The 12,900-nt window shown below is 37.2% G+C and overlaps 1 protein-coding gene across 1 annotated transcript in view; it reads left to right on the top strand.

Annotated features, from left to right (window-relative positions):
* The window catches only part of LRRC72 (leucine rich repeat containing 72), a 31,101-nt gene that overhangs the window by 11,165 nt on the left and 7,036 nt on the right, over positions 1–12,900 (top strand). The window contains exons 2-5 of the mRNA XM_009326120.1: positions 1,162–1,270; positions 4,678–4,747; positions 8,566–8,647; positions 10,140–10,253. Coding sequence (XP_009324395.1) covers positions 1,162–1,270; positions 4,678–4,747; positions 8,566–8,647; positions 10,140–10,253 — 375 coding nt within the window. The remainder of the gene's footprint in view (positions 1–1,161; positions 1,271–4,677; positions 4,748–8,565; positions 8,648–10,139; positions 10,254–12,900) is intronic.

The raw sequence follows: 12,900 nt of genomic DNA, 5'->3' as shown, positions 1-12,900 counted from the left end.
ACAAATCTTGGGGCACAGTCTGCTTGAGCGTGACTGTCGAACGCGGTATCGGGGATTTCTGTTCCTGCTGTAAGTGTGCGTTCCCCATTGGTATGTCTGGCAGCCGCGCGCTTTCTGCAGTCCCCCGGAACAGACATCGACCCGCCTGGGGTTGTCGCACAGCTGCTGTTCTCCAAATAGCACCTCTTGTTCCATCTGCAGATTTTGTCTGCGTAGAAAGAAAAACACATCCGTTTGTCCCGGATTTTTCCCCTACCTGACAGCTGTGGTCCGGCTCCTGGCCGTATCGAGTTCCTGGGCCGCTGACCCAACATCAGCTGTGTGGAGTAAGCGGCTAGTGCGCACTGCGAGTCCCGCGAGCTCCTTGCTTCCTCTGTTCAGAAGGTGCCACAGATCCAGCACGTTTGCAAGTGCACCCACAGTTATTTTATGTATATTCAATACGTCCAGAGCACGCTGGAGTCATCGTGCAGCCAATATAGGCCGCTCTAGACATGCCCGGCAGTGCTTCCAAACCGTTTTGTATTTGCAAAGTTACACCAAGTTTGTGTTTTAAACAATATTGGTCTTAATGATGTTGGGCATAATAAGTCATGTAGTAAAACCATTTTTTTCTGATAGACATACTTTTTATCAACCACTAATAACTGAGATCCATAATCCTTATGTTACTAGGTTTCATTGCTTTTGCAAATTACGGCACATCAGTAATATACTCTGAAAATCAAAATTGTGTCTACATTTTTCAAAATTAAATGTACAAGCAGAGTTTTCTGGATGCATAATTTTAAAACATCATGTGCATAAGGTAAAGTTGCATAAAATAAAGTTCCAACTGTATTGCAAGGTAAGCAGTTTTCTTGTTGACCACCTGTACTGTGTTGGCTGACCTAAGTGAGAAGCCCATTCTCCAGTCAACGGACATTATTTTTTCAAGTAATGAAAAATTACATGAAAAGAAAATTAGCATAAGTGTAACATAATTGCTGGAGTGTTTTTATCAATTTAAAATAGAGGCTGCTAATGTAATATCTCCTTATCTCTCTTGGACTACGTTATAGTTTGCAAAGTGCTGTGATGTATGTATTAATTTTGGTGTGCATATTAATTTAGACACTGACTATGCATATGTTATAATGTAATGAATCTATAATTATGCAGTGTATTACGCTGACAAATGTACTGTATACTGTCAGGCAATAGAACACCAGCTGAAGATCTGTGGCGTTAAGAGGAATGTGGATGTCTTAGTATTGTATCTGGCTGGACAGTAAGTAAAATATGTTTCTCCGTTTGGCTTTTACTAGAAGTAGAGAACACAGTAAATGGTAACTTTTCATAGTGCTTTCTGTATCAGATACTCTCTGAACATCATTTATATGTGAAATACCAGTAAATCATATTTCTACCTAGTCCATACATGTTGTGTAGGAAGAAATGGTGAAGATACACTGACACACACAGCAGAGCTATACTCACAGTGAAGTAGTTAACTGCCTCAGCCCTAGATACACAATCCTTCTCCAGCAACTCAGAATTGCTTGAGGGTCTGTAAGTTCACAGAGTTGGGCATGAACTTCTACCACAGGGAGTAGAATGAGGCTTAATGGGCTGATCTCTGCCTGTTCTAACTGGCTTGTAAGGGTGGGTGGAAAGAGTATCAAGAAGGCAAATGAAAAAACACAGGACCTGCCCAGTCTAAGAACTGCCAAATTTCTGACCTCCCTGAAGAAATCTGTTATTGCAACAGTAAAACTCATTGGTAGCACCTTTGAAATTACCTACATCTCTACTCTTAAGAATTGAAAGGAGGGCAGGGCAACATGAAGTGAGTACAAGTACAGGAACGCTTATTTGGGGCTGGCAGTATTGATCAGAGAACTGATCTCCTCTGAGAGCTTTATGAAACACCTCAAGATGTAGGGCAGATGAGGAGAAGAAACCATGCTAAGTGAAGGAAGGCAAAGCTTCCGTGAAGCTGTGGGTGATCTAGGTTGATAGAGGTGTATGTTGTAGGATGAACATGCTGAGAGGCTACCATAGAAAGGTGGATACTTGACAGGACATACTTCAAAGTTTTTGGAAAGCATACTTTGAATTTCTGGCCAGGGCATAATTCCAAGTGTTGCATACCTGTCTGCAGCCTCACAACTGCATCTAGTGTTTGTATGATTGATATCATATATAAAGAACTAATGTAGTTTAATAATTCAGGGACAAGGTTTTCAAGGTCTCTAGGTCCTATGAATGCAAAAAAAAAAAAAGGTGATAAGGGATTTCAGTGTTGTCTAGCCTGTTTTTAGTGGAAATCAGGTGGTCTTGAAAATCTAAATGTGCCCCCTAGTATCTTTAAATTCCTTAGCACATCTCCTGATTTACACCAAGCAAGTTTTTGATGCTTTGTGAAAAGAAAATGTAAAACATATAGTTACTGTCAAAATTATTAAAATATGTATTTTAGAAAGAAGAAGACATACATAAAATCTAAGGGAGAAGTTTAAATAATGAGAAAATTACAAGATGCATATATATATTTTCTAGACAATCCAAGAAAATTGTTATAATGCGTATGTGTAAAAGAATTAAGACTGTGTAGACAGACTTAATAGGCACATTTTCTGATTTTAAATACTTAAATGTGTGCCCTCCACTGGCTTTGAAATATTTTTTGGTATGGAATAAAAAGAAATGTTCAGATGGCAGATATAGAAGTGATCTGTCTTCTCATGAAACGATTTTGAGAAAGATGATGCAAGCCGGCTTCTTTGATGATTGGAGAGGAGTGAATTCCTTTTATTCTATAGCTATTTATATAAACCTTGAACATCAGCCAATCTCAGTATCAGATCATGCCTCCTTAACTGTTGGTTTGACATAATTTTCTGCTGGCTGAAATAAGAAAATGAAAAAATAATAATTAAAGTCAATCAAATAAGAGGGAATGAGTTTTTATTTTTAAACCACTACTATTAAAAGGACATGAAAAAATGTACTTTTGGACACTGAAAGCTGTCATCCTAGGAAAACTGATTAACTTAGAGGTAGGTAGGAAGAGAGTGCTGCAGGCCAAAAAGGATCAGTTTGTAAGAAACATGCAAAGTCTGGAAGGCATACAGAAGGGGACAGGCTCTTTTAAAATGTTAGAGGAATTAAGCTCTACCTGGGGCAAATTAAATGCCTTAATACCAAAAAAAAACCCAGATCAAGGCTTGGAGATAGTCAAGATGAGGCTGTTACTAGAGAGGGAGTAAAGCCAATTAAAATGTAGACCTGTAAATGAGGTATAGAACGGCAGTGACAAAGAATATGAGGAAATTTTGGCTTTGCTACCTGAAAAATAGTTCAGGGACATACACTTAGAACTACACAGAAGAATTAGATAGTAGGTCTGCAAGAGCTCCATATGTCCTGTCAATACTCATCTGCTTGTCTTTACTACTTGCAGTAATATATTTTCTGATTACTTGTGTCAATAGACACATAAATACATACTTGCAGGGTTTGTTTTTGTGGATTATTTGAGGAAGCCAAATAGTTTAACAAAATAGCAGCATGGGATAATCTGATTTTCAGACATAGAGAAGAATAAAAGGACAGCGCCTCAACTTTGTAAGGTTTGCTCTTGCCAGATTTTCTTTTTTTCAAATGCAAGATCAGAAAAGGTGTGCACTCCCCCCTTGTCTGTGTCTGGAGGGTTTGTTGGAAAAAAAAACACCAAAACATGGGAAACTAGAAAATAGGCTTCACAGTTGGAAAACAGGCAGATCATTTTAGGCTGATGATGTGAGGTTAATTTTTAGCAATCCTCTTAGTTCTTTCTGAAACACTGGCCCTAGTCTTGCAACATGTTAAAATCCATGAGGAAAGTTTTATTAAGTCAATTAAAATTTGTCCTCTAAAGGTCATCTGTAATTATTCTAGAGGAAATCAAGAACATTGATTAAAGCGATGAAAAATAAGGAGGACCAATTAGTGAAACTAATATTCTCTGGTTAGTAGGTAATTTGTTATTTATAGTACACTAGCAAGCTCAAAGTGCTAGATACACAATTAAACAAAAAACCCTACCAGCACATAGGAGATAGTTCCAGCCTCAGTGGATGTGCAGTTTTATTTAAAACAAAACTGTTAATGAATATGAGTAAATACTAAGTTTATATCAGGACAGGAGAGAAGAGGGGTGAAAAAAGGGCAAAAGATTTCACAATATGCACTAATATGAAAAATAGTAAAAAGTGTACATTGACGTGCTTGGCGTCTGTCTTCTGTTGGCTTCTCTGGCATTGTGGCTGGACAATCCACACTGCACCTTCAAAGCGATTTTCCTTTTAGGTTTGTGCCCCCAGGATGCCAAACTTCTCCTCCTGTGTTCTGAGCAGTTTCTACAAACTGACTCATACTCCCTGGGAAAATAAATGCTGTCATGGGAAAAAAAAATTGATTTATCACTTTGTTCCCATTTCTTTACCACCTGCTGCTTTGTTATGCTTTCAGGTGTGTAGAATGCTTACACTGTCTCTGCCATCTTGTTCTTTGCATCTTTCTCTGCTATGATTTCTACTGAAGTGTGGCTTTTTAGTGCTTGTATAATATTATTTATGAAAAATTCAACTGTTTATAAAGTGATTAAGCACCATTAATGTTAAGAAATTTGTCACTCTTTTTTTCTTCCACCAGAGGACTAAGAAGTATCCCAAGTCTATCACAGTTTCATAGGTTAAGGTATTTGTGGATTAACAACAATAAGGTAATAAGGTATTCCTTTAAAGAGCAGAACAATGCATCTATACTCCCTGCTTATTATTTTGTAATTTTTCTAACATAAAGTATTATATAATTGTCAAGCTAATGAATTATTTTTAATTTCCAGCAAATTTAACTGATATAAATATGACAGTTTTGAAGAAACAGTATTTTGTTTCACATTACAGAGTATAAGCTGATATATTTTCCTTTAGATTCACATGACAGTTATAAATTTTGTGTCTTTAAGAAGCTGACGTTTTGTGCTAATACCTTAGCAATAAAAAGGAAGATTGAGTATATTTAGAACTAAGTTATTGGCAAAATTGCCTGATAGCGTTTTGATACCTGAGGTCTGGGATAGCAGTTTCCAGTGTAGCTCATAGTGAGTATACCCCACCCACCAGAGCGGGCAGCTCTTGGAACAGACCGAGGGGTGATATGGCTGTAAGGTATTCTTATCACAACTTCTGGGCTTCCTAGTTTTTCAGGAAAGGAGTGGACTGCAGGAAATGTGTAGCTCTTTTTTTATGCCCTTGCAGACATGCATCGTTTATTTCCTGGCAGGCTGGTGGTTGAGGTGAGACTCCTTTTTGCCCTCATGCACACAAGAGTGACATATAACTCTTTCACATGTGCTTCTCCCTGTGCGCAGGAAGTAGCATTGCAATGCTGGGGCTGATGGGGTATCTTCTGCCGTTATGCAGGCTGTTGTGTCACCTAAACTTGTTCGATCTAAGAGAGATTTCCAGGCGAGTGATTAGAGTATGACATCGAGCCGCATTAATTTCTCTTGTATCCAATGCGCTGTATGGTCCTAAATCAGTTACACAAACCACGTGCCTTACTTTCTCCATCTGTGCAAATCTAGATTATAGTATTATATCCTGTAGGGGTTTTAAGACAATGCTCTGTCAAAATCTCTGGACACTACGGTTTCCAGCCAAGTCTAAGCACATTGTATCTTACACAAAGTCATCTACTTGACAGTAGAATTATCTGATTTAGAAATCCCCAAATACATAGCCAACCATTATTAAGCGGTTGAATTGAATCCAAACCTTTACCATTAGCCAGGTAATTAAAAAGCAAGAAAAGTGATAAACCCCACAGATTTCTAACGTGCTTTTAAATATCTTACTGTACGGTAGTTTACATGACTTTCACAGTGGGCTCAGGTTCTTAAAACACCAGAATTGCTTGCTCAGGTAAATAAGTAGCTCTGTGAGCGGCAGAAAAAATAAATTTACATTCCATGTCACTTAGGAGTGTATGTATATCTGCTGCCCCAGGCTAACATCAATTATAGAGCATCTTATGTCGACTTCATTGAAAGACCTGTGGTTATCCAGCTATTTTCAAAAAAAACAAAAGTATGGATGCATTAAAGGTTGAACTAAAATCACAGGTATAATAAGGCTTTCCCTTGTATTTCTAAAGGACACTAAAGAATAAGAGGAAATGGCCTGATGACTAAGCAGAATGGATCTGGCTGACCATAAAAGATAAATAAATCTGATTTTTGCACGGATCTCACTTTCCTACCTAAGCAGTAACAAAAAGCATTCTTCTGTTGTTCTATACAACTTGTGTGGAAATGTCATTTTCTATATAACTTGTGTGGAGAAGCCACTCAGTGGCTTTTCTTAGGAGAAGTCTCAGCTAAATGCTTTAATAAGAGGAGCATATTTTTCTGAACTCAGAAGAACTGAGATCTTTTTTTCTTCCCTTAAAAATGCATCACAATAATTTTATCACAAAAAAGTAAATTTCAGATGATCCTAAAACAACCGAACTTGTCAAAGATAGAGAAACACCACTATATACAAAAGGTATGTGTGGGCTTTACACTATACAAGATACAATAATCATTGTGAAGAGTAGGATTTTTTTATTTGTAGAATATTGCTGTTTTCACTGAACCAGGCTTTTCTGAGGTGAAGCAAGACTCAGAGAATGGTATTATTTTCAACTTTAAAGTATCTTTTCTCAGAGGATTTCAGAGAACTTCAGGAATGGAAAAACCTGTGTCATATTCTCCTCCTTCCAACTTTCAGATACTGTTAATACACAGAGCAAAGCACGTTTGTTTTAAAATCAGTGGCACAATTCAAGGACTGAAATCATTCCCCCACTAACAAATGACTTTGCATCACAGAAGTCAAAGTAGTGTCAGGAATAAAATTCTGTTTGTTGTTCTTGCATTTAAACTGTAGGATGAATACTTAGGCACCATTAGTACTCCCAGTTCTCAACTATTACAGTGGTCAGCTTGGTATCCCATTGCATATACTTCACCTTGCATTGAAGTCAAGACAATATTAGAAGTGAGCTCCTCCGAGCAAGGGGATGAGATTTTTTCATAGGGACCAAAGATACAAGGACCAAGTGCATGAGATTCAACAAGGCCAAGTGCCGGGTCCTGCACTTCGGCCACAACAACCCCATGCAGCGCTACAGGCTTGGGGAAGAGTGGCTGGAAAGCTGCCTGGCGGAAAAGGACCTGGGGGTGTTGGTCGACAGCCGGCTGAACATGAGCCGGCAGTGTGCCCAGGCGGCTAAGAAGGCCAACGGCATCCTGGCCTGTATCAGAAATAGTGTGGCCAGCAGGAGCAGGGAAGTGATAGTGCCCCTGTACTCAGCACTGGTGCGGCCGCACCTCGAATACTGTGTTCAGTTTTGGGCCCCTCACTACAAGAAGGATGTTGAGATGTTGGAACGTGTCCAGAGAAGGGCAACGAGGCTGGTGAGGGGTCTGGAGAACAAGCCTTATGAGGAGCGGCTGAGGGAGCTGGGGTTGTTTAGCCTGGAGAAAAGGAGGCTGAGGGGAGACCTCATTGCTCTCTACAACTACCTAAAAGGAGGTTGTAGCAAGGTGGGTGTCGGTCTCTTCTCCCAAGTAACTGGCGAAAGGACGAGAGGAAATGGCCTCAAGTTGCGCCAGGGGAGGTTTAGATTGGATGTAAGGAAAAATTTCTTTACTGAAAGAGTAGTTAAACATTGGAACAGGCTGCCCAGGGAAGTGGTTGAGTCACCATCCCTGGAAGTATTTAAAAGACGGGTAGATGAGGCGCTTAGGGACATGGTTTAGTGGGCATGGTGTTGTTGGGTTGATGGTTGGACTCGATGATCTTGGAGGTCTCTTCCAACCTTTAATGATTCTATGATTCTATGATTCTATGATTCTATGATTCTATGATTCTATGATTCTATGATTCTATGATTCTATGATTCTATGATTCTATGATTCTATGATTCTATGATTCTATGATTCTATGATTCTAAGATAACTCTTTATTGGGAATATACCCATACATACATTTTTCTTCTGTAATTGTAATTGATTCTGTAAATCTGATTAAATGTAATTTTTGGAAATTTAGAACAGATATGTTCTGATGAAGAAATAATTTTAAAACTAGATGCTGGGCTTATTCCAAGGATATATTTCAGGAGTATTCTTAAATCAACATAGAATTATTACATCCTACAAGGATGTTCTCACAGTAAAAAATATTTCAAATGTGAATAGAAGTAAAAGAAAATGTGAAGACCAGTAATTCAATGAAATCTGTTAAATTTTAATATTGAAATATTATATTTGTAGTTCAAAAAATTAGGTAGGGCTGTGCGACGTGTATTTGATGTGTAATTAGTATTTCTAAAGAAGGTTCAGCTGTCAAGAGAATATGTAAACCAAGAGTCTTAAACAGAAATATAAGAAACTACCTATAGTTAAACAGTTTTCAAGAGGCCATATTTATACTTCTCCAAAGTCAAATTTAGACTGACATGTAACAGTTTTCCTAACTCTAATTTCAGATCCAGGATTTAACTTTCTTGATCAAAAACTATTGCTTGACTGAACTCTATCTCAACAATAATGAACTGACAGATATATCAGGTACCAATCTTCCCTTTTTAGGTTGTTGAGCAGAGGCCTATACTTTCTTTTCTGTGTATTGGCATTCAAATTTATAAAAGTGAATGACAGCAGGTAACTTAATGGTTGAAGGCTCCTATGTATGCGTAACAATACATGGTAATTATTTTCTTAGAGATTTGATTGTTCCAGCATACTTGAGTGGCAATAAGGTGATATGTTTATCCTGTCATTCACTTTAATGTCAGGCAATTGTAAAATATTTTTGATCTTACATGACCGTATTTCATATTGAAAATGAAGATGCAGAGCTCTTTTTACATGATGATTTGTAGTCCTGTTGCTGACCAGGTACTCCGTAAGCTGATAGAAGTACCTTTTGAGAGCTATTTATGTTTACATGATGAAAAACTAATAGTAGTGCTGACAGACTTAATATGAAAATAAAAGGGTAACAAATTAGTAAGTTGTCCCACTTGTAAGGTAGTCACTAAGGTTCTGCAGTTTCTTCATGATATAGTTACATTTATAATCAGAAGTATTTTACAAAGTTACTGCAAAACTGTTTTATTGTAAAATTGCATGTCTTACACTTCTATTTCAGTTGTGCTTGCTCTTGTAGATTAAAGTGGCTGTACCAGACTAGTGAATTCGTGAATGAAGAGGCCAAAGCATAATAAATTTTTGTATATTTTAGACATTTTAGATGTTAATATTTTACTTCTCTCTCTCCCTGTAAAATGTTGGGATGAGAAATGATGTTGATTAGTTTCTGTGAGATTTTCAGAAAAATTAATGTTTGAAAGAAGGAAACACATGGACACAAGAGACAATACAGAAGATACCAAAATATGTGTAAGCAGAAGGGCAAGTGTCATTGGTAGAGAAATGTGGATGAGAAATACTGTATAGAATTTGGAAAATGAGATGTCTAAGCCTGATGTGGTGTGAGGATGTGAACACATAGTCTGGGTCAGCCACAACAATATTTTATAATAACTTTTTAATACATTAATAATTATTTGAAATTGAACTATTTTCTAAGGAATTCACTATTTATTGCTTGTGAGGCAAAGGTAGTATTAGGGATATACTGTTGTTTGTGAGGCAAAGGTAATATTAGGTAAGGGTAAAAGGAAGTGAAGAGGAATTAATCATTAATCCAGATTACTGGGATGTTAAGATTACTTCCAGATTACTAGGAGGAAGGAAGGGAGGAAGAAGAGAGGATGCAGCTGATGTTGATGTGTTGAGGCAAGGGTGATGGGGACAAATGGGAGGAACTGGAATGAAAAAAGCTAGGCATATGTTCAAAGGATGTGGCTAGAAAGATGAAAGGGATATTGAAATCTCTGATAATATTTTTTACTAATCTCATGCAAGGTGTTACCAAAAGGCAAGCATAGATGGATAATTAGAATATCAAATTCAGTGTGCAGCATAACGAAATAATTATCTAATAAAGGCAGTCAGGTATGGTGAGAATAATTAATTATTTTTCATTTTATTTCAGGTGCTCTGAAACACTTATGTGCGTTACAGATTCTGTTGCTTCACAACAACCAGTTAAAAAAACTTGATAAAACAGTGAAGGAATTGAAAGGAATGATAAGCTTGCAGACCCTAAGTAATACCTTATTTTTATTTTGCAGAACAGTGAGCTGTAGTTTTTTAGTGTTTCTTATCAGGATGTTTCTTGTCTGTTTCCTCATCATTTGCCAATAGCTTTTGAAGCTAATTATCAATTTCAACCAAATTTGACAGAAGAAAGAGATCTCTAAGACATGAAAATTCCACAGAGAGTACCTCAACTAAGAAAAACCTGCCAAATAAGTTCAGAAGTTAACTCTTTTTGGCTGCTGGCTAGCCTGTCTCCTGGATGAGTAGCTTGGAGGCAGTCAAAGCAGTTTACTGCTACCTTTTTGTAAGGAAACATGGGAGTACAGTGAGATTATCGTAGAAGTGAATGGAGTTGAGAAATGGGTGTTATTGCTGTTGAGAGTGTGACTGATAGGTTATAGAACCCAAATTCCTACCTCATTAATTCTGTTGCTTATAGAACTTACTTTCTGCATCTTTTTGGCAGGCTCTGTGGATTTCTAGAGTCTTAAGAATAAATACACTTTAGCTATTAACTATAACAATATCTGTTAAGTAGCATACTTTTTGATACACTGGCTGGAAATGAAAGTAGCATAGATCTGAAATTTCAAATTAAGTTACACAAGACAGCATTGGCCCCACTAAGTTACAATCTAAGAAGTAGCCTCCAGGGAGAGTAGGATTATATGCTATTAACCTATTGAAAGTGAAAATGTAAGCAGTCTTTTTTCCATGGTACCTAAAAGAATGTTGTCATAGGTCATGCCAAACGCTCAGTAGTTTGAGAAAACAGGAAACAAGTTTCATGTCTTAGTGACACAATTAATGGAGGTGAATGTCATCAAGCCATACCTCCTTATGCATTCAAAAAATTGAATGTCTGATTGCGGGGAAAGGAAAATATGGCTTGAAAAGTACACTTTGAACTTGACACTGAGCCAAAATTAAAAACCAAATAAAATGTTTAGGAAGACAACATGCCAGCCAAATTATTGTAATTTTTTTCATTATATGCAAGATTGAAAAAATAGTCCATTTAAGAATGCAGTTGTTTGAAGTGATTAGGCAAAGTCTGGACAGACATCGTATGTATGAATGGTGCAGTCACTTGAATTTAATTTTATAGCCCTACCAATTAATAAGGAGCTTCAACAAGCACAGGGAGTTTGTTGTACTTGTTGCAACCGTCTGTGGGAAATAAAGACAAACAGCAGATAGTTAAAGTGCTGCCGAGTTATTATGAATGGCAGTCACAAAGATGTAGTGAAAATTGGGTGCATATTGGACTGGCCACCACCATAGAAAAGCAAGTGTTTAAGAGAACTGTCAAACAATATATAGAATATACCAATCTACCCTGATAAAAAAATCGGGTTTTAGTTCGAAGACATGAGAGTAAATGCTAATCAGTGGAAGAAACTTAATAACCTTAATAACCTTAACTTTACAGTCATTCCTTTTTGACCTTTACAGTCATGAAAAAATTGCCAGTGTGTTTGTTTCAAAGAGATTTCATAATAATGAGTTCTCAAATTAACAGGTCTCTATTGGTTTAATAAAATGCACTGTCATATTTGAAGTAAATGACAGCAGTAAATGAACAAAATAAATTTTAAAAGTCATATCCTATGTATCATATCATATTACTATATAATTTGTTTGCCTGCTTGCAATATTAAGAAATTTGAAGTGGGTGCAGAATTAGCACTGTGTAGCTTTGAAAAGGCCTGTGCCCATAATTCACCTTTATAAAATAAAAACTGTTTTGGGAATAGGAGAGTTCTCATTGTTGTGAGGTAGATCTTCTTTATCGCTGGACAGTCCGATTAAAAAAAATAATTTGCTAGCTTTCAACAGAACTTCTGGATACATAATAACATTTTATTATTTTGTAGCTCTTGGGGACATTAGAACTATTAAAATGGGGCAGTCTAATACACTATTATTGTTCACTTCAGAAGTGAACAATGCTACTTCAGAAGTAGCATCCAGCTGCCAAAATGTTGCATTTCTCTTCCTTAAGGCTCTCTTGTGATTTTTAGCCACTGTCCTGCACTGGATTTGTAGCATAACACCATTCCTCATCAGGCCTTTAGGGAAGACACTCAGCTTCTCAAGATTTACTGAATGGGTTGCTCACAACTGCAGCCTTTTGGGAGATATGGAGGGTTTCTTCATGGGCTCACCTCGTGCTCACATCTCCCTTTTGGAATCCAAGATTTTTGTTATGTACTCTGTAAATTGCCTCAACTGATTTATTATCCACAGCTGATAACATCTTGCTGCTAGACCTCAGAAAACTCCTTTTGTTCTTCACTATGTTTTTACAGCAGTAGTTCCTTTCTGCCCTGTGTGGAATAGGCACACTGTTTTCTTACACTCCAAATAGAGAAAACAGACAAAACTGTGGAGGAAGAAAGCATTATTCCTAATTTGTAGAAGTAAAATTGCATGACCTTGACAAGAAAGTAGATAGCAGAGCCAAGAATTGATCCCAGATGTTTTGTAAAATAAGACCATCTTGATCCATACAATGGTTGGATTTATTATAAGAACGAGCAGCAGAAAAATTCATATGCTCTAAAACAAACCTACAAATCAGTGTTGATGAGGAGGGACATGCTCCAAGTAGCATCCAGATTCAGAAGTACTTACTATCAACCCCGGTTTGT

This window comes from Pygoscelis adeliae, unplaced genomic scaffold (genome assembly GCF_000699105.1).
Source record: "Pygoscelis adeliae isolate BGI_AS28 unplaced genomic scaffold, ASM69910v1 Scaffold15, whole genome shotgun sequence".
In the NCBI taxonomy this organism is placed as follows: Eukaryota; Metazoa; Chordata; class Aves; order Sphenisciformes; family Spheniscidae; genus Pygoscelis; species Pygoscelis adeliae.
The sequence above is the reverse complement of the archived record's forward strand: the minus strand, read 5'-3'. Positions and strand labels throughout refer to the sequence as shown.